At 41.4% G+C, this 22,223-nt stretch overlaps 1 protein-coding gene across 4 annotated transcripts in view; it reads left to right on the forward strand.

Moving 5' to 3' along the window:
- Positions 1-22,223, forward strand: part of cblb (Cbl proto-oncogene B, E3 ubiquitin protein ligase) — a 160,797-nt gene that overhangs the window by 49,341 nt on the left and 89,233 nt on the right. For all 4 annotated transcript variants that reach the window (XM_029629945.2, XM_029629948.2, XM_029629947.2 and 1 more), the window contains 2 exons: positions 19,316-19,472; positions 20,622-20,743. In XM_029629945.2, the coding sequence (XP_029485805.1) occupies positions 19,316-19,472; positions 20,622-20,743 (279 nt within the window). The remainder of the gene's footprint in view (positions 1-19,315; positions 19,473-20,621; positions 20,744-22,223) is intronic.

Genomic DNA, 22,223 nt, shown 5'->3' on the forward strand with positions numbered 1-22,223 from the left:
ATAGTATCTGTTGTGGCCACCAGCTGCATTAAGTACTGCAGTGCATCTCCTCCTCATGGACTGCACCAGATTTGCCAGTTCTTGCTGTGAGATGTTACCCCACTCTTCCACCAAGGCACCTGCAAATTCCCGGACATTTCTGGGGGGAATGGTCCTAGCCCTCACCCTCCGATCCAACAGGTCCCAGACGTGCCCAATGGGATGGAGATCCGGGCTCTTCGCTGGCCATGGCAGAACACTGACATTCCTGTCTTGCAGGAAATCACACACAATAACAAGCAGTATGGCTGGTGGCATTGTCATGCTGGAGGGTCATGTCAGGATGAGCCTGCAGGAAGGGTACCACATGAGGGAGGAGGATGTCTTCCCTGTAAGGCACATCGTTGAGATTGCCTGCAATGACAACAAGCTCAGTCCTATGATGCTGTGACACACCGCCCTAGACCATGATGGACCCTCCACCTCCAAATCGATCCCGCTCCAGAGTACAGGCCTCGGTGTAACACTCATTCCTTCCGATAAACGCGAATCCGACCATCACCCCTGATGAGACAAAACTGCAACTCCTCAGTGAAGAGGACTTTTTGCCAGTCCTGTCTGGTCCAGCGACGGTGGGTTTTTGCCCATAGGCGACGTTGTTGCCTGTGATGTCTGGTGAGGACCAGCCTTACAACAGGCCTACGAGCCCTCAGTTCAGCCTCTCTCAGCCTATTGCAGACAGTCAGAGCACTGATGGAGGAATTGTACGTTCCTGGTGTAACTCGAGAAGTTGTTGTTTCCATCCTGTACCTGTCCCGCAGGTGTGATGTTCGGAAAAACCGATCCTGTGCAGGTGTTGTTACACGTGGTCTGCCACTGCGAGGATGATCAGCTGTCCGTCCAGTCTCGCTGTAGCGCTGTGTTAGGCATCTCACAGTATGGACATTGCAATTGATTGCCTTGGCCACATCTGCAGTCCTCATGCCTCCTTGCAGCATGCCTAAAGCACGTTCACGCAGATGAGCAGGGACCCTGGGCATCTTTCTTTGTGTTTTTCAGAGTCAGTAGAAAGGCCTCTTTAGTGTCCTAAGTTTTCATAACTGTGACCTTAATTGCCTACTGTCTGTAAGCTTTTAGTGTCTTAACAACCGTTCCACAGGTGCATGTTCATTAATTGTTTATGGTTCATTGAACAAGCATGGGAAACAGTGTTTAACCCCTTTACAATGAAGATCTGTGAAGTTATTTGGATTTTTACGAATGAGCTTTGAAAGACAGGGTCCTGAAAAAGGGAAGTTTCTTTTTTTGCTGAGTTTATACGGCAACGTGTTCCGATAAGCTTGCGTTGTTAGTGTTTTTATTAATATTGAGGCAGAGATAATCAAATCAAAGTTTGTCACGTGCACCGAATACAACAATGAAATGCTTACTTACAGGCTCTAACCAATTGTGTAAAAAAGGTATTAGGTGAACAATAGGTAAGTAAATAAAACAGTAAAAGACAGGCTATATACCTTAGCAAGGCTACATACAGATAATGCAGTGCAACTGTAATTTTGCCATCAGCTAGAAGACTGTGCCCCCTTTTCTTAGTGGAGAGAGGGAGAGCGGAGGGACGGTGAGAGGCAGCCTGTTATCTATTACAAGTGTGATCGTATAACGTTTAAAAATATATATAATTTCAAAATGAGAAAAAACGCATTGGTAGGGCAAATCAAGCACAGCTAATATGCTCTGATAATGTATTGGGCTTATAGCCAATGGCACAAACCTTGTTGCTACAGAACTGTTTTTAATTGGTTAATGTTTCAATGGCATTGGTTTTTTAAGTCAGGTAAAAATACATTTTGACTCAGAAAGTGATCTTATACCATAGGGCGGCGCACAATTGGCCCAACGTCGTCCGGGTTAGGGGAGGGTTTGGCATGGCGGGGGGCTTTACAAGTAGGCCGTCATTGTAAATAAGAATTTGTTCTTAACTGACTTGCCTAGTTAAATAAAAAGTAAAAAAAAAATTATATCCTCTATTTTCACTACTTAAGCTAGCAACACCAAACCAATGTTAAGATGTTCAGACTGACCTTAGATTTTTTGTCAAAATATTTAGAATGCTATATATACACTTTTTGAACTATAACCATTTAAAAAGTGTATAAAATGTCTTAGAATCTTTATTCTTGAACCGTTCAAGCTACAGGCACCAAACCGACTTTTACAAGTTCAGGCTATCCTAACAATTTTTTTTTTTTTAATTGTATCAATTATAACTATATACAAGATAACCCACCAACAGTAACTCCATTGCTCTCCAAATCAGTGATGCCAACAAGATTTAGGAACTTCAGACTACCCTGGTAACTTTTTTATCAAACAGCACCTAGCAACAAATTTAGCTACTTTTAGAAATGTATTTGGAACTTTTAGCATCTTTTGAAAAGTGACTCAAATGCTAAAATGCACGCAATTTCCCTCTAAATGACACAAAAATTATGTTCTCTGTCACACACTCAGTCACAACACGTGTCTGGCTGAAAAAATGCGTTGTGAGTGACATCAGCAGCAGGCGCTCAGCTCGTGCACAGGCAGCAGCAGGCCAGCAGCAATTTCAGCAAATTGCAAATCATTGTTGGCTGACTGCAGCAGCAGTACGGGTTCGACGAGCCAAACCCAATGAATATAGTTGCTCACGAATGTTTGATCTTGAACAGAATTTACAACATCAATCAACACGTCTCAGTCAAAATTGTACAGCCAGATGTACAGAAAAGAGTGGGAGTCTGTACATGAACAAATGTCAAATCATATTTTTTGCAAAGCTGGCCAATCAATTTGAGTAACGTTATTGTGTATTCAACTTAATGACACAGTTTTACGTTATCACGCAATGACATCACAACATCATTTAGCAACAAATCAACCTGCCTCTAGCAACTTAACCTGAAAATTAGTTGGCAACACTGTATCCTATGCTACAAAAATACTTTCAAAGAGCTGAACAAGTCACAAAAATGTTCATGGAAAATCACCATCTAGTTATGATTATATTTCTTCAGCCCACTCTAGAGCCTAAAAATATTTAAGCTATCAACACTTACAAATGTCCAGACTGCCCCAATTTAGATTGCTTGAGAAAATATTTGATTTAATTTATACTTTTTGAACTACAATAATATTTAAATTAGCTCCCAATGCATTTCAGTAGCAAAAAAAGGCCCCTAGGCTTGGTTAAAAATTATTTTAAAAATGTGATAATCTATAACCATCTTGTAATGGCCGTTGGTGGAAGAAGGTGAGGACCAAAGCGCAGCACATGTTTGTCATTTATTAAATAAAACTGAACACTAAATACAAAGTAACAACCGAAACAGCTCCGTCAGGTACAAAACAGAAAGCAACTACCCACAAAACCCATGTGGGCAAGAGCTACCTAAGTATGGTTCTCAATCAGAGACAACCATAGACAGCTGTCCCTGATTGAGAACCATACCCGGCCAAAAACAAAGAAATACAAAAACATATAAAAAGGAACATAGAATGCCCACCCTAGTCACACCCTGGCCTAACCAAAATAGAGAATAAAAGCCTCTCTATGGCCAGGGCGTGACACATCTCCTCTTTCACCAACCAACCAAACGTTGAGATGTTCAAACTGACCCAATTTAGATTGCTTGCATTCAGAATTTTGATAACATTTATTTGTTTTTAAGTATAACCATTTTAAATGTTCATAAAAGCTCCATTGGTTTGAATGGGAAGTATTTAAATTTGCTACTGCTCTACACCGTTCAAGCTATTAACACCAAATCAACGTTGACATGTTCAGTTTGACCCAGCTCAGAGTGCTATTAAACAGATTTATAATACTATTTATACTTTTTTAACAATTAGCATTTAACATTTGCATAAATTAACATGGGTTAAACTTAATTTTATACATTAGTATAAATTAGCATAAAATTACCCACCAATAGTAACTATTGAATCGTTCAAGCTTGAGACACCAAACCAACTTTAACCTGTTCAGGCTATCCTCACTTCAAATTCTTCAAAACCTTTATAAAATATGAACAGTGGTAATTATCATAAATTAGTATAAAAATTCCTGGTTTCAATACCAAAAATAAGAACAAAGTGGTAGACATTTTACATGTGACTGCTCTTCGAACATTTCAGCTACAAACATTAAAACAACGTAAAAAAAAAATTCAAACCATAAATACTTTAAAACAAGCACACTACATTTTTTTTCAGGAAATTCACTTTTCTAGTTTACATTTACATTACATTTAAGTCATTTAGCAGACGCTCTTATCCAGAGCGACTTACAAATTGGTGCATTCACCTTATGACCTCCAGTGGAACAGTAGTGCATCTAAATCTTTTCAGGGGGAGGGGGGGTGAGAGGGATTACTTTATCCTATCCTAGGTATTCCTTAAAGAGGTGGGGTTTCAGGTGTCTCCGGAAGGTGGTGATTGACTCCGCTGTCCTGGCGTCGTGAGGGAGTTTGTTCCACCATTGGGGGGCCAGAGCAGCGAACAGTTTTGACTGGGCTGAGCGGGAACTGTACTTCCTCAGTGGTAGGGAGGCGAGCAGGCCAGAGGTGGATGAACGCAGTGCCCTTGTTTGGGTGTAGGGCCTGATCAGAGCCTGGAGGTACTGAGGTGCCGTTCCCCTCACAGCTCCGTAGGCAAGCACCATGGTCTTGTAGCGGATGCGAGCTTCAACTGGAAGCCAGTGGAGGGAGCGGAGGAGCGGGGTGACGTGAGAGAACTTGGGAAGGTTGAACACCAGACGGGCTGCGGCGTTCTGGATGAGTTGTAGGGGTTTAATGGCACAGGCAGGGAGCCCAGCCAACAGCGAGTTGCAGTAATCCAGACGGGAGATGACAAGTGCCTGGATTAGGACCTGCGCCGCTTCCTGTGTGAGGCAGGGTCGTACTCTGCGGATGTTGTAGAGCATGAACCTACAGGAACGGGCCACCGCCTTGATGTTAGTTGAGAACGACAGGGTGTTGTCCAGGATCACGCCAAGGTTCTTAGCGCTCTGGGAGGAGGACACAATGGAGTTGTCAACCGTGATGGCGAGATCATGGAACGGGCAGTCCTTCCCGGGAGGAAGAGCAGCTCCGTCTTGCCGAGGTTCAGCTTGAGGTGGTGATCCGTCATCCACACGGATATGTCTGCCAGACATGCAGAGATGCGATTCGCCACCTGGTCATCAGAAGGGGGAAAGGAGAAGATTAATTGTGTGTCGTCTGCATAGCAATGATAGGAGAGACCATGTGAGGTTATGACAGAGCCAAGTGACTTGGTGTATAGCGAGAATAGGAGAGGGCCTAGAACAGAGCCCTGGGGGACACCAGTGGTGAGAGCACGTGGTGTGGAGACGGATTCTCGCCACGCCACCTGGTAGGAGCGACCTGTCAGGTAGGACGCAACCAAGCGTGGGCCGCGCCGGAGATGCCCAACTCGGAGAGGGTGGAGAGGAGGATCTGATGGTTCACAGTATCGAAGGCAGCCGATAGGTCTAGAAGGATGAGAGCAGAGGAGAGAGAGTTAGCTTTAGCAGTGCGGAGCGCCTCCGTGATACAGAGAAGAGCAGTCTCAGTTGAATGACTAGTCTTGAAACCTGACTGATTTGGATCAAGAAGGTCATTCTGAGAGAGATAGCGGGAGAGCTGGCCAAGGACGGCACGTTCAAGAGTTTTGGAGAGAAAAGAAAGAAGGGATACTGGTCTGTAGTTGTTGACATCGGAGGGATCGAGTGTAGGTTTTTTCAGAAGGGGGTGCAACTCTCGCTCTCTTGAAGACGGAAGGGACGTAGCCAGCGGTCAGGGATGAGTTGATGAGCGAGGTGAGGTAAGGGAGGAGGTCTCCGGAAATGGTCTGGAGAAGAGAGGAGGGGATAGGGTCAAGCGGGCAGGTTGTAGGGCGGCCGGCCGTCACAAGACGCGAGATTTCATCTGGAGAGAGAGGGGAGAAAGAGGTCAGAGCACAGGGTAGGGCAGTGTGAGCAGAACCAGCGGTGTCGTTTGACTTAGCAAACGAGGATCGGATGTCGTCGACCTTCTTTTCAAAATGGTTGACGAAGTCATCTGCAGAGAGGGAGGAGGGGGGGAGGGGAGGAGGATTCAGGAGGGAGGAGAAGGTTGCAAAAGAGCTTCCTAGGGTTAGAGGCAGATGCTTGGAATTTAGAGTGGTAGAAAGTGGCTTTAGCAGCAGAGAGAGAAGAGGAAAATGTAGAGAGGAGGGAGTGAAAGGATGTCAGGTCCGCAGGAGGCGAGTTTTCCTCCATTTCCGCTCGGCTGCCCGGAGCCCTGTTCTGTGAGCTCGCAATGAGTCGTCGAGCCACGGAGCGGGGGGGAGGACCGAGCCGGCCTGGAGGATAGGGGACATAGAGAGTCAAAGGATGCAGAAAGGGAGGAGAGGAGGGTTGAGGAGGCAGAATCAGGAGATAGGTTGGAGAAGGTTTGAGCAGAGGGAAGAGATGATAGGATGGAAGAGGAGAGAGTAGCGGGGGAGAGAGAGCGAAGGTTGGGACGGCGCGATACCATCCGAGTAGGGGCAGTGTGGGAAGTGTTGGATGAGAGCGAGAGGGAAAAGGATACAAGGTAGTGGTCGTAGTTTGATTAGCTTTTGTTTAGCCAATTAATCCAGAATGTGTATCAACATGCCTTGGACATGGACAGTAAGGCCATGATGTGTTTGGTGTACTACAAAGAAGTGTCTTGGTTAGTAGTGATGATGTGCTTAGTGTGCTGGGTGCAAATCAAATCAGAGTTTATTTGTTGCATACACGGATTAGCAGATGTTAAAGCAGGTGCAGTGAAATGCTTTTGTTTCTAGCTCCAGTAGTGCAGTAAATGTCTAACAATACAGTATATATAGTATATATAGTATTTACATATGAAGTGAGTAATCAATTAGTTCCATTTTTCAGAGATCAAATTACATTTTAACAGAACAATCTAGCATTGTTTACGGTGCGGAAGCCGGCTAATAACAGATTAACAGTCTGATCGCCTGGAGATAGAAGCTGTTTTTCATTCTCTCTGTCCCAGCTTTGATGCTTAGTACACAAGAGGGTGCCAAAAAACACATAAGAAGCCGATTGAGCGTCTTTTAACGAGAATGCTAACAAAATGAACACATGTAATAACGAATTTCCATGGAGGCTGCTAGCTAAATATGCTAACAAGTGCATAGGAAAAAATAAAAAAAATGAAAAAAAATGCAAGGAAATCAAAAAGATAGCAGTGGCAGCTGTACAGATAACTCATCCAAAGGGCTTTGACTTCTCAAACATAGTAGAAAGCCAACACAATATGATGCCCCGTCGTTAATTCAGCCACTTAGATAACTAACAAGATAAATTTAGGGGTTGTGTTAGTGCAGAATTATTTGTTTTTCACGCAGGAAAAAAAGATAAAACGCATGATAAATATCTTGCTGCTACAATGCTTCTTATTGTAATTTCTGCTCAGCATCAGACAAATTCTATGCTTCAGTTGCACTTCTCTACTCGGATGAGAATTCACGAACGGGCATTCAATCAGCAGACAGTAATCTGACTGATGTGTAGCTACTTTTCTTGGTGTAGCCAGCCTGCTTTTCTCTGGTAAAATGCAAGATTATACCCTGATGAAGACAGCTTGTCTATCGAAACATTGGACCTAACTTTTTTGCATCTGTACTTCTAGGGTATGCGGCTCTCCTTTATTTTTCAAAATGCAAGATTAACTTTAAGAAAAACATTAGGAAATGTAGCTGGCTACCTTCTGTCTATGATTAACATAAATATTATGGCCACGCATATGTTTTGCAGAAATACCTTGCTTTTTCATTGTAAGCTCATTTAGCCTACTTGTGTGGCTGCCAGCCAAATATTTTGCACTTGTCATCTAATGAAAATGAAGCTATTTTCTGCCGAATGTGTTGCACTAATGTGTTTTCTGTGCAGGAAAACTATAGGTGTACGTCCCTGATCAATCTATTGAATATAAAACACTACCCCTTTCAATACACATCTGGAAAGCTCCCACTTTCTCCAGTTGTGCAATTTACAAACAAACATGTGATTGGTTAAACTGTTCTGGGGAACTACGGTAAGCTTCATGACACCAGGTACTGTAGATGTCCTGGAGGGCAGGCAGTGTGCCCCCAGTGATGCGTTGGGCCACCACCTTCTGGAGAGCCCTGCGGTTGCGGGCAGTGATACAGCCGACAGAATGCTCTCGATCGTGCATCTGGAGAAGTTTGTGAGGATCTTAGGGGCCAAGCCGTTATACCTTCTTCACCACGGTGTCAGTGTGGAGGGACCATTTCAGGTCCTTAGTGATGCGAAGTTCTTTACCCTCTGAACTTAAAGCTTTTGGTCAATGTGGATCTGGGCATGCTCTCTCTGCTGTCTCCTGTAGTCCACAATCAGCTCCTTCGTGATTGAGTTGGAAACTTGCATAGCCAAGCAATCATGGGTGAACAGGGAGTACAAGAAGGGGCTGAGCATGCACCCCTGTGGGGCCCCCGTGTTGAGGATCAGCGTGGGCTACCTTCACCACCTGGGGTCGGCCCGTCAGGAGGTCTAGGACCCAGTTGCACATTGAGGGGTTGAGATCCAGGGCTCTGAGCTTAGAGATGAGCTGTGAGAGCACTATGGTGTTGAAGGCTGAGCTGTAGTCGATTAACAGTATTCTCACATAGGTATTCTTCTTGTTCAGGTGGGATAGGGCAGTGTGAAATGCAATGGCGATTGCGTCGTCCATGGATCTGTTGAGGCAGTATGCAAATTGTAGTGTATCTAGCGTGTTTGGTAAGGTGGCGGTGATTGGGTCCTTACCTAGCCTCTCAAAGTACTTCATGATGACAGAAGTGAGTGCTATGGGGAGATAGTCATTTACCCTGAACAAAAATATAAACATAACATGTAAAAGGGTTGGTCCCATATTTCATGAGCTGAAATAAAATATCCCAGAAATGTTGCCTTCTCTCAAATATTGTTAGTGAGCATTACTCCTATGCCAAGATAATCCATCCACCTGACAGGTGTAGCATGTCAAGAAGCTGATTAAACAGCATGATCATTACATAGGTGCATCTTGTGCTGGGGACAATAAAAGGCCACTCTAAAATATGCAGTTTTGTCACACAACACAATCACGTACTCGCTGATGTACTCACGTGACAACATTCCACAGACCACAATCAACAGCATGATGAACTTTATGCGAAGGAGATGTGTTACGCTGCATTAGGCAAATGGCGGTCACCCCAGTTACTGACTGGTTTTCTGATCCACGCCCCTACTTTTTAAATTTTTTTTTTACAATATCTGTGACCAGGTATCTTTAAGGTATTAAATCCATAGATTAGGGCCTAATTTATTTATTTCAACTGACTGATTTACTTATATGAACTGTAACTCAGTAAAATCTTTGAAAGTGTTGCATGTTGCGTTTATAGTTTTGTTCAGTGTAGTTTAGTAACCTTCACTTTTGTACAGGAACAATGGAGGATGTTTTAAAGCAAGTGTGAACAACTGAATGGGATGGGGAGAGATTGAATATGTCCATAATGACCCGCTGTGTCAATCTTTGTAGTCTTTTTCTTTATGACCTAGGTTTTAATGTAAGACTGTGCGGGTCGCAAGCGCAAGTTTATTTATAGTACGTTGTTTTTTAAGCTTGTGAACCCTCTGTAGGCCTACGTCATGTTCCATGACAGGGTTAACATTAATCACGGCGGCCATGGAGATTGGGAGCACACAGTCCTCATGAGTGGCGGGGGCCCAAGTCGGCGGCTAAGTGTTGTTTTCCTTGAAGCAGGCGAAGAAGGTGATTAGCTTTTCCAGGAATGAGGCATCGATGTCTCTGACGTGGGCCTTCCCCAAACTGTTGCCACAAAGATGGAAGCACAGAATCAACTGGAATGTCATTGTATGCTGTATGCTGGCCTAGGCCGAACCATTAAAAACAGCCCCAGACCATTACTCCTCCTCCACTAAACTTTACAGTTGGCACTATGCATTGGGGCAGGTAGCGTTCTCCTGAAATCCGCAAAACACAGATTTGTCCGTTACCAGGTGATGAAGAGTGGTTCATCACTCCAGAGAGCGCGTTTCCACTGTCCGGAGTCCAATGACAACGAGCTTTACAGCCGACGCGTGGCATTGCGCATGGTGATCTTAGGCTTGTGTGTGGTTCTTGTGCTGACATTGCTTCCAGAGGCAGTTTGGACCTCGGTATTGAGTGTTGCAACCATGCACAATTTTTACACGCTACGCGCTTCAGCATTCGACAATCCCATTCTGTGAGCTTGTGTGGCCTACCACTTCGCAGCTGAGCCGTTTTGCTCCTACATGTTTCCAACTTCACAATATCAGCACCTACAGTTGACTGGGGCAGCTCTAGCAAGGCAGACATTTTATGAACTGATATGTTGGAAAGGTGGCATCCTATGACCAGGGTTGGGTAGGTTACTTTCTAAATGTAATCTGTTACAGTTACCTGTCTAAAAATAGTAATCAGTAACGTAATCTGATTACATTCAGTTACTTTTAGATTATTTTCTCCTTAAGAGGCAGTTGAAGAAGACAAAAATGTATGTTATCAATTGAACGACATCTATTGCAGGATAAATCAATGTTAAAGTTTACATAGCTGGCCATATATGGATGTTAAATTTTACTTTATGGGTTGGTTATGTAGGCAACTTTTAACCCATCGCTTTATACTTCATATAATAATACGATTAAATTATATCTTTACATTCAAAACCAAAGTGATTTTGTTGTCATGGACTGCTGATTATGCTCATTGATTCGAGTAAAAAAAAATACATGCTGCCATCATGGAATGGCTTGCTTTGAGCACTAATGAAAAGTGCTATTTACATGTGAAAAATGAATGCCATATGCTGCATTTGCTAAAGGCCTATTGTTTACCTTTTTGTTGATATTGATAATATGCAGCTGTTTAAAGGGCAAATCCACAGATGAAACAATAACAAAACGGATGCCCTTCCTTTGTTTTGGTAAAAAAGCGGAGGGATGGGCGTGGAGAAATGCAACCACTCAGAAACCGAGCTATGGATGCAAGGACTGACCATCCATGATATCAAAATGATTGTTTTAACCATGTTATGAGGCTATACATTGTTTGTTTACATTTATAATGTTTACAAATATTAGAGAAAAACAAGCTTATATTTTGGGTTCTCATGGAGTGTGACAGTTGAACTAAGCTCATGAGGCATTTATATTCTTCAAGAATCAATGGATATATAAGTCCAAAAATGGATGTAGCAACTACAGATTGCCCCTTTAAGTCTATCGAAAGTGTCTTGAGTGTGAGCATGTGTCCATTAGGCCTATTGATAAAAAAAAATGTATCACCATGAATTAGATTCAGAAATGAAAGCCCCACTTTTATTCTATAGGTTGGAATCTGCACTATGGAGCTGTTGCAAGAGCGCATTTTTCACTTGTTGTCCACTAGTTTCAAAAACTATGACTGATAGGCAGCTTAAACTTCTTGAATTCAACCATTATTGGGTTCAAATACACATTTAGATTTGTGAACAACCATCCACCATCCATAAGGCACAAATAGCTAAATGAGAGAGCATCAGTGTGATTCACATCAATGCGCTATGTAGATATCAATAATAAGTGATATCCGTATCACAGTAGACTACACCACTGCTGTCATCCTTACCTCCAAGCGTTTAGTCAAGTTGGATAATCTTTGGATGCCGACAGCAGTCGCACCATTGGAAGACATAGCTTGGACTGTAGCTTACAAAAGCCTATTCCTGCTCTTTTCCCGCGATCTATCAAACACATTTAGTGTGTCATCATAGTGGTCTCTGACTTGTGGTCAGACTCGCTCAGGTGGAACAAACTTAAACTTGCGCCTTTTTTCAATGATGATTTCAATGTCATTGAGAAAACAAGTGTCAATTACCAGAAACTGAATTTATAAGTAATCCTCAAAGTAATAATCTAGTTTTTCAGAAGTATCTGTAATGTATAGAGTTACCGTTTTTTGTAATCCCTTACATGTTGTTGTTCCCCAACCCTGCCTATGACGATGCCAAGTTAAAAGTCACTGAGCTCTTCAGTAAGGCAATTATACTACTAACGTTTGTACACACTTACTCATTCCAGGGGTTTTCTTTATTTTTTTTCAATTTTCTACATTGTAGAATAATAGTGAAGACATCAAAACTATGAAATAACACATATGGATTCATGTAGTAACCAAAAAAGTACAAATCTAAATATATTTGATATTTGAGATTTGTCAAAGTAGCCACCCTTTGCCTTGATGACATTTGTGCACACTATTGGCATTCTCTCAACCAGCTTCATGAGGTAGTCACCTGGAATGCATTTCAATTAACAGGTGTGCCTTGTTGAATGTCTTTACTTCTTAATGCTTTTGAGTTAATCAGTTGTGTTCTGACAAGGTAGGGGTGGTATACAGAAGATAGCCCTATCTGGTAAAAGATAAAGCCCATATTATGGCAAGAACAGCTACCATAAGCAAAGAGAAACGACAGTCCATCATTACTTTAAGACATGAAGGACAGTCAATCCGGAAAATTTCAAGAACTTTGAAAGTTTCTTCAAGTGCAGTCCCTACAATGAAACTGGCTCTAATTAAGAATGCCACAGGACAGGAAGACCCAGAGTTACCTCAGCTGCAGAGGATAAGTTACCAGCCTCAGATTGCAGCCCAAATAAATGCTTCACAGAGTTCAAGTAACAGACAGATGTCAACATGAACAGTTCGGAGGAGACTGCGTGAATCAGACCTTCATGGTCGAATTGCTGCAAAGAAACCATTACTAAAGGACATCAATAAGAAGAAGAGACTTGTTTGGGCCAAGAAACACAAGCAATGGACATTAGACCAGTGGGAATCTGTCCTTTGGTCTGATGAGTCCAAATTCGCAATTTTTGGTTCCAAACGCCTTGTCTTTGTGAGACGCAAAGTAGGTGAACGGATGATCTCCGCATTTGTGGTTCCCATCGTGAAGCATGGAGGAGGTGGTGTGATGGTGTGGGGGTGCTTTGCTGGTGACACTGTCAGGGATTTATTTATAATTGAAGGCACACTTAACCAGCATGGCTACCACAGCATTCTGCATCGATGCACCATCCCATCTGGTTTGTGCTTAGTTGGACTATCATTTGTTTTTCAACAGGACAATGACCCAACACACCTCCAGGCTGTGTAAGGGCTATTTGACCAAGAAGGAGAGTGATTGAGTGCTGCATCAGATGACCTGGCCTCCACAATCACCCGACCTCAACCCTATTGAGATGGCTTGGGATGATTTGGACTGCGGAGTGAAGGAAAAGCAGCCAACAAGTGCTCAGCATATGTGGTTCCGCCTTTAGTTTTTGTGGTGATTGTGGTGCTGAAATTGTAAATGATATTTTTGTTTGTTTTGATTGTTATTGGGAAAATATTTATGAAGTGTTGTCCTCGGGGCACCATTGAAAATGAGACCCCTGAATAAATAAAGGTACAAAAATAAAAATGTGCCTGTGAACCTGCTGTTCATGTAAATTGAGGTTTACAGTAGTATTGACTTGGTTTTAAATGAAACTCTCATGTTTAATGATATAATGCCCTAATTTATGTCTTCTAGGCAATCTGAAAATAGTCTACATCTACAATAAAGTTGTGTTAGTTTCTAAAACAGTCATATGCAGACACAGTAATGTCTGCCCCCACACGCACACCCACATGCACCCCCTAAGAAAACACTGACTGTGGAGAAGTACTCATGAAGTATGAGTCAAAGAAGAAAAAGAACAACGAGGGTAAATCACCCAAATCTACAATGATGGTTTCACTGTGTACAGTCCCAGTACATAGATAATATGTTACCATACCATTTCCACCTCCCAAACAAATTCCACTTGGAATAAAAAAGGAAGCAGGTCAACAATTTTGGCCAGTGGCCTTTGGTGTTGCTGCTGGAAACACAAGTAATTTTTAAAGGTTTTTATATCAATATCAAATCAATTTAGGACCTTACTATAATAGATTTCCATTCAAATGGGCAAAAATAGCTTTTGAGCTAATAACTATTTTTCAAGCAAGAATTTTAATAGGACTCTGGGAGTGTACTGCTGAAAAGTGAATTTGTCTCCCAGTGTCTGTTAGAAGGCAGACTGAACCTGGTTTTCCTCTAGGGTGTTGCCGGTGCTTAGCTCTATTCCTTTTCTTTTTATCCTTAAAAACTCCCTAGTCCTTGCCGATGACAAGCATATACATGACATGATGCAGCCACCACCATGCTTGAAAATATGAAGAGTGCTAGTCAATGATGTGTTGTGTTGGATTTGCACCAAACATAATGGTTTATATTCAGCACAAAAATGTCATTTATTTGCCTTATTTTTTATTCTGTACAGGTTTCTTTCTGTTCACTTTGTCATTTAGGTTTATATTGTGGAATAACTACAATGTTGTTGATCCATCCTCAGTTTTCTCCTATTTCAGTCGTTTAACTCTAACTGGTTTAATATGACTATTGGCCTAATGTTGAAATCCCTGAGCGCTTTCCTCTCTTTCCGTCAACTGAGTTAGGAAGAACATCTGTACCTTTGTAGTGACTGGGTGTATTGATACACCATCCAAAATCTAATTAGTAACTTCACCATGCTCAAAGGGATATGCAGTGTCTGCTTTTTACCCATCTACCAATAGGTGTCCTTCTTTGTGAGGCATAGGAAAACCTCACTGGTATTTATTGTTGAATCTGTGCTTGAAATTCACTGCTCGACTGAGGGACCTTACACATCAATTTATGTGTGGGGTACAGAGATGGGGTAGTCATTCAAAAATCATGTTAAATACCATTGTTGCACACATAATTAGTCCATACAACTTATTATGTGACTTGTTAAGCAAATGTTTACTCCTGAAGTTTAGGCTTGCCATAAGAAAGGGGTGGTATACTCATTGACTCAAGCAAGACATTACATCTTTTCATTTTTAAAATAATTTTTTTTACATTTCTAAAAACATAATTCCACTTTGACATGATGGGGTATTGTGTGTAAATCAGTGACACAACATCTAAATTAAATCAATTTTAAATTCAGGCTGTAATGCAACAGAATATGGAAAAAGTCAAAGGGTGTGAATACTTTCTGAAGGCACTACAGTAAACTTAATTACTTCCACATAGCAGGGCCTTGTGTAGGGTGATTTGCCAAATGTGACATAATCCACTAGGTCATCATATCCTAAAAAGACTGCTTTATGACAAGTGAAATGTGATGCTGATGGTGACATATGTTACCTAGCTTTATTTAGAAGTTTTCCCAGGGAACCTTGACTGAATGAGACCCAGACTATTCAAAGTCATGGGGTTTCATCATCTTAGTGTCCCTCAAAAGCCTGCATGGACTGACTGTGTCTCTCAGTGGGTGCCACTCATTTTGAAAATGACACCTGTGATCATAAACATCAGTAAAGATTCCTGGTGACAATTCTGTTGTGATTTTCCCCAATGGCTGCAGCTATCCCTGGCTTAAATATACAGTGGGGCAAAAAAAGTATTTAGTCAGCAACCAATTGTGGAAGTTCTCCCACTTAAAAAGATGAGAGAGACCTGTAATTTTCATCATAGGTACACTTCAACTATGACAGACAAAGTGAGAAAAAAAATCCAGAAAATCACATTGTAGGATTTTTAATGAATTTATTTGCAAATTATGGTGGAAAATAAGTATTTACTCATGACAAAAGGCTCAGTATAGGTGTGATGTTGTCTTGTTAGCTTCCAATTCCCCTAAAGGGGCCAACCACCGAAACCTCCCTTGAGGGTTGTTTAGGGTGTATTGTGAACTATCTTTCCATGCTCACACAACTCTGTATCTATTACACTGAGTTATTTGTCTTGTGACAGGAAGTGCACCTTTCTGTCTGTCTCACAGCACGCAGCCGTTTTACCTCACAGTTTTGGTTTTGGTTCCCCTTGTTTTATTGCTGGCTGATTTAGAAAGGTCATAGGTGACTGCCGTTTTTCCATTATGTTGTTCTAAAGTGACAGCCATAGTGTTCAGCACGCCAAATTTTACTGTTAGTTTTTTAGGATGACAACATTCCCCCCGTTTTGTTTTTGTTAAGCAGTGAGGGGTGGTGCTGGAGAAATAAAATCACTCTCAAATTCATTGGTGGAGCTTTGGATGCAGGACTGACTCTGTTTGAAGCTATACACTGTTTGTATAGCTTCAAACAAGCTTGGGTTGTGATGGAGCAAGGCAGTTGAACTAAAGCTCGTGAGGCATTTATTTACCAGTTCTTTTCTTCAAGAATCAATGTCTATCTATACTATTCATTTAAAAGTTTAATAAAAATGGATGATCAAGCCCATTTAATGAGGTTTATTATAGTCAGGGATGAAAGTAGATTTAATTTCTTAAAGGTACGGGACACCCAAGTGTGTGCATGCATTTTTTTTATACTACAAAAATTACAGGGTAGCCTATTCTGCTGACACTGACAAACAGATCAATAAAAACGGTGATCCATATATTTGGCTTATGTAAAGGGGGAGACACAAATACAATATGATGTCCATCTAACCTGGAGGAGGAAATGATTGTCCAAAAACAAACAAAACTGGCATTGACCCAATGACAAAAACGGTGAATATGCACACCCACCAGGGATATGGTCGATGTTCTCCGCTGGTTTTGGTCATTTTGATGACTCACAGAAATATTGGAGCCTTTTCATTTTCATCTCTTTACAGCAATAGCTATTCACTTTACAAACAGTTTTTCCGAGATTGTATAAAAAAAATGATGATATGCCTGGCTGGGACTCTCTGCTTTTCACTGACAGTCGCAACAATCGTGTATTTGGTATTTGCTGTGCGCTACACAAATTGTGGGTCCTTCCGACTGTAGGTTTAAAACCATTTCCTTTTTTAAGAAGCTAATGATCCTCTGTAGCCAAATCATGCTTTCTGGTGTAGTAGCCTATTTTGAATGATTGTTTTTATTTCAAGATTTCAAGTTTTCAAAACAATCAGTAATCATCATTTTTGGACACTGATCATGGCAGATTGCATTGAACTCCACGAGGAGACTGCGTGGAAGGCTGACTACCTGTTATGCGAGTGCAGCAAGGAGTAAGGTGCTAGCTAGCATTAAACGTATCTTATAAGAAACAATCAATCTTAACATAATCACTAGTTAAATACACATGGTTGATGATATTACTAGTTTATCTAGCTTGTCCTGCGTTGCATATAATCGATGCGGTGCCCGTTAATTTATCATTGAATCACTGCCTACTTCCCCAAAAAAAGCACTGTCGTTGCACCACTGTGTACCTAACCATAAACATCAACGCCTTTCTTAAAATCAATACACAAGTATATGTTTTAAACCTGCATATTTAGTTAATATTGCCTGCTAACATTCATTTATTTTAACTAGGGAAATTGTGTCACTTCTCTTGCGTTCTGTGCAACAGAGTCAGGGTATATGCAGCAGTTTGAGCCGCCTGGCTCGTTGCAAACTGTGATGACTATTTCTTCCTAACAAAGACAGCCAACTTCGCCAAACGGGGGATGATTTAACAAAAGCGCATTTGCGAATAAAGGATAATCGTTGCACGAATGTACCTAACCATAAACATCAATGCCTTTCTTAAAATCAATACACAGAAGTATATATTTTTAAACCTGCATATTTAGTTAAAAGAAATTAATGTTAGCAGGCAATATTAAACTAGGGAAATTGTGTCACTTCTCTTCAATTCATTGCACGCAGAGTCAGGGTATATGCAACATTTTGGGCCGTCTGTCTCGTTGCGAACTAATTTGCCAGAATTTTACGTAATTATGACATAACATTGAAGGTTGTGCAGTGTAAAACTGAGGATGGATCAACAACATTGGAGTTACTCACAATACCAACCTAAATGACAGAGTGAAAAGAAGGAAGCCTGTACAGATTACAAATATTCCAAAACATGCATCCTGTTTGCAACAAGGCACTAAAGTAATACTACAAAAAATGTGGCAAAGCAATTGACTTTTTGTTCTGAATGCAAAGTGTTATGTTTGGTGCAAATCCAATTCAACAAATTACTGAGAACCACTCTCCATACTTTCAGCATAGTGGGGGCTGCATCGTGTTATGGGTATGCTTGTAATCATTAAAGACTGGGAAGTTTTTCAGGATAAAAAAGGAACGGAATGGAGCTAAGCACAGGCAAAATCCTAGAGGAAAACCTGGTTCAGTCTGCTTTACATGTAACGATTCTCGTTGGTGGAAGAAGGAGTAGACCAAAGCGCAGCGTGGTACGTATTCATGATGCCTTTAATAAACTGAACACCGAATACAAACAACCAAAATAATAAAAGAAATACGAAACAGTCCCGTATGGTGAAAACACTGAAACGGAAAATAATCAACCACAACTCAAAATGGGAAAACAGGCTACCTAAGTATGGCTCTCAATCAGAGACAACGATAGACAGCTGCCTCTGATTGAGAACCATACCAGGCCAAACACATAGAAAAGGAAAACCTAGACCTACAACATAGAATACCCACCCACATCACAACCTGACCAAACTAAAAATAGAAACATACAAATCAATCTACGGTCAGGGCGTGACATTACACCAGACACTGGGAGATGAATTCACCTTTCAGCAGGACAATAACCTAAAACACAAGGTCAGATCTACACTGGAATTGCTTACCAAGAAAACAGTGAACGTGGCCGAGTTACAGTTTTGACTTAGATCTATTAGAAAATCTAGGGCAAGACCTGAGCATGGTTGTCTAGCAATGATCAACAACCAATTTGACAGAGCTTGAAGAATTTTTAAATTAATAAATTGCAAATGTTATACAATCCAGGTGTGAAAACCTCAAGAGAAAGACTCACAGCTGTAATCGCTGCCAAAGGTGCTTATACAAAGTATTGACTCCAAGACATATTTCTGTATTTCATTTTCAATACATTTTCAAAAATGTCTAAAAACATGTTTGCACTTTGTCATTATGGGGTATTGTGTGTAGATGGGTGAGAAAATGTAATATATTTAATCCATTTTGAATTCAGGGTGTAACATAACAAAATGTGGAATAAGTCAAGTAGGATGAATACTTTCTGAAGGCACTGCACATAGCATGAAAAGCTCTGTCTTTATTGTGATATTCCACAGAAGGTCATTGCTATCAGTAAAAACTAGAAAACCCTGTTTCTTATTATGAGCTACCACTCGGTTTATTTTGGTGATTTTAGACTGTTGTTTAGCTCCACTGTGGTCTGGTTGTGCCCTCCAGGACCATCGTGCCTTGGAAAGTGTTCCGACAGTGCCTTCACGAAGTGCATCACATCAGCTCTAGCCTGGAGGCCATGGCCCTTAAGTCCACCATCGACCTCACCTGCAACGACTACATATCTGTCTTTGAGTTCGACATCTTCACCAGGCTGTTCCAGGTAAATTTCACTTTGTTAATTTTCTCGTGGTTTTTTAATACATCCCCCCACGTTCTTTCTCTTTTAGTCGAATTCGGAATGATCCTCCCCCTTTCCTCCTCCTCGGGTTACCCAAATAACATAAATAGACTGTCATAGCCATTTGAGAAAGATGAAAACTGAAACGAGGGTTCACTCCACACTCCACACTCGCCTCCCCCACCCCATTTCATAAAGCAAGACAATAATGTATATAGATCAAAGCGACACCAGGGTGCGTTCAGAGAAACAATGTAGGGCCAATTGTATGCCGCCCTTTGGGACTCTCGGTCATGGCCAGTTGATGACACAGCCTCAAATCATCAAATCAAATGTTACTGGTCACAAACACATGTTTAGCAGATGTTATTGCGGGTGTAGTGAAATGCTTGTGTGTCTAGCTCCAGCAGTCTAAAAATATCTAACAAGTAATATCTAAAAATCTCACAACAATACACACAATACACACACATTTCGAGTAAAGGAATGGAGTTAAGAATATATAAATATTTGGACGAGCAATGTCAGAGCGGCATAGAGTAAGATAAAATAGAATGAAATATATACATATGAGATGAGTAGTGTAAACATTATTAAAGTGACTAGTGTTCCAATTATTAAAGTGGCCAGTGATTTCAAGTCTATGTATACAGGGCAGCAGCCTCTAAGGTGCTAGTGATGGCTATTTAACAGTCTGATGGCCTTGAGATAGAAGCTGTTTTTCAGTCTCTCGGGCCCAGCTTTTTTTTTTTGCACGTGTACTGACCTCACCTTCTGGATGATAGCGGGGAGAACAGGCAGTGGCTCAGGTGGTTGTTGTCCTTCATGATCTATTATTAATAATTTGGCTTTCTCCCGGCTCCAAGAAATAGTGCCCTTGAAGTGGATGCATACTCTGTCCAAGTGATCCTGGTTTAGTACACTATAAGAATGGAAGACAGGATGGAATCTGATGCTTCCTCATCACTTAAGTTGTCTTATTTGATAAGTTATTTTCTTATTTGAGTAGCCCATCTGTGACCTCCAAGATTTAGGAGTCCTTGCATGCACAATGTTTCATTGTTGATCCAAATGGAAGTATCTGGGTGTGTGTGTGTGTGACTCCTCTCCTTATTCTCTCTTCCCTATCAGCCATGGGGCTCCATCCTGAGAAACTGGAACTTCCTGGCTGTGACTCACCCTGGTTACATGGCTTTCTTGACCTATGACGAGGTTAAGGCACGGCTACAGAAATACACCAACAAACCCGGCAGGTATGTACATGCCACAGGAAGGTGTGTTGGTGTGCGTGTGTAAACATGTGTGCTTGCGTGTGTGTTCTTAGGGACATGTGGTGAGGGTAAGTAGGGCTCTTATTGGAAACAGGTTTACGCTCTTTTAAATCTATCTGTTTATCCGTGATTGATTCTCCGGGCCTCTTGATTTACTCTCAGACAGACTGAATTTTTGGCCATCAATGGGCAGGTGTGACATGGAAACATTTTATTTTTGTAAAGCTTGGAAGTTTCGACACACCTACTTACTCAAGGGTTTTTCTTTATTTTTTACTATTTTCAACATTGTAGAATAATAGTAAAGATATCAAAATTTTGAAAGAACACATATGGAATCATGTAGTAACCAAAAAAGTGTTAAACAAATATATTTTAGATTTGAGATTCTTCAAAGTAGCCACCCTTTGCCTTGACGACAGCTTTGCACACTCTTGGCATTCTCTAAATCAGCTTTTCCAACAGTCTTGAAGGAGTTCCCACATATGATGAGCACTTGTTGACTGCTTTTCCTTTGCTGTGCGGTCCAACTCATCCCAAACCATCTCAATTGGGTTGAGGTCGGGTGATTGTGGAGGCCAGGTCATCTGATGCAGCACTCCATCACACTCCTTCTTTGTCAAATAGCAATTTCACACACTGGAGGTGTGTTGGGTCATTGTCCCAGCTAGGTTCAATGTTAGCTAGCTAACATTATGCTATAAATAGCAAAGCAAATGGCTCTGAGATATGAACAACATTACTGCACAGATCATACACGTAACGTTAGCTCGCGAGCCAGCCAGCTAACATTAGCTAGCCAGCTAACAGTACACTTTAACTTGAATTGAAAATGACTTTCTGACCAAATTAGAAACGTGTAATATCTGAAAATGTAGCTAGCTAGACTCTCGTACCCATATACATGGATGGACGATTTTCCCTCTCTGTCACAGATGCTGTGTTTGCCCTTAGTTTGAAGATGTAATCCGGAGACAAGGGTTTTCTCCATCACCTTAGCTATCATAATCTAATTCCACTAATTACAAAACTCGGTCCTCCAGAAAGTGGAGAGCAACACTTATGCAGTTCTACTATGCAATACATATTTTTAAAGCAGTGTTAGACAGGATTACCTACACATACTGACCAGCAATGTTTCATCAAATCATTTTTTAAATCATTTTTTCATACCTACAGTGGTCTTAAAATGTAAATAGCTAAATGGTAACAGGATGATAGGTTGGCTATTTGAGCCAGTAAAGGGGGCTTTACTATTCTTAGGTAGCGGAATGACTTTTGCTTCCTTCCAGGCATGATGGCACACACATTCTAGTGGCAATATCATCCGCTATTATCCTCAGTAATTTTCCATCCAAGTTGTAAGACCCCGGTGGCTTGTCATTGTTGATAGACAACAATCGTTTTTTCACCTCTTCCACACTCACTTTACGGAATTCTAAATTACAATGCTTGTCTTTCA

The sequence above is a fragment of the Oncorhynchus nerka genome, linkage group LG23 (genome assembly GCF_034236695.1).
Source record: "Oncorhynchus nerka isolate Pitt River linkage group LG23, Oner_Uvic_2.0, whole genome shotgun sequence".
NCBI classification, from domain to species: Eukaryota; Metazoa; Chordata; class Actinopteri; order Salmoniformes; family Salmonidae; genus Oncorhynchus; species Oncorhynchus nerka.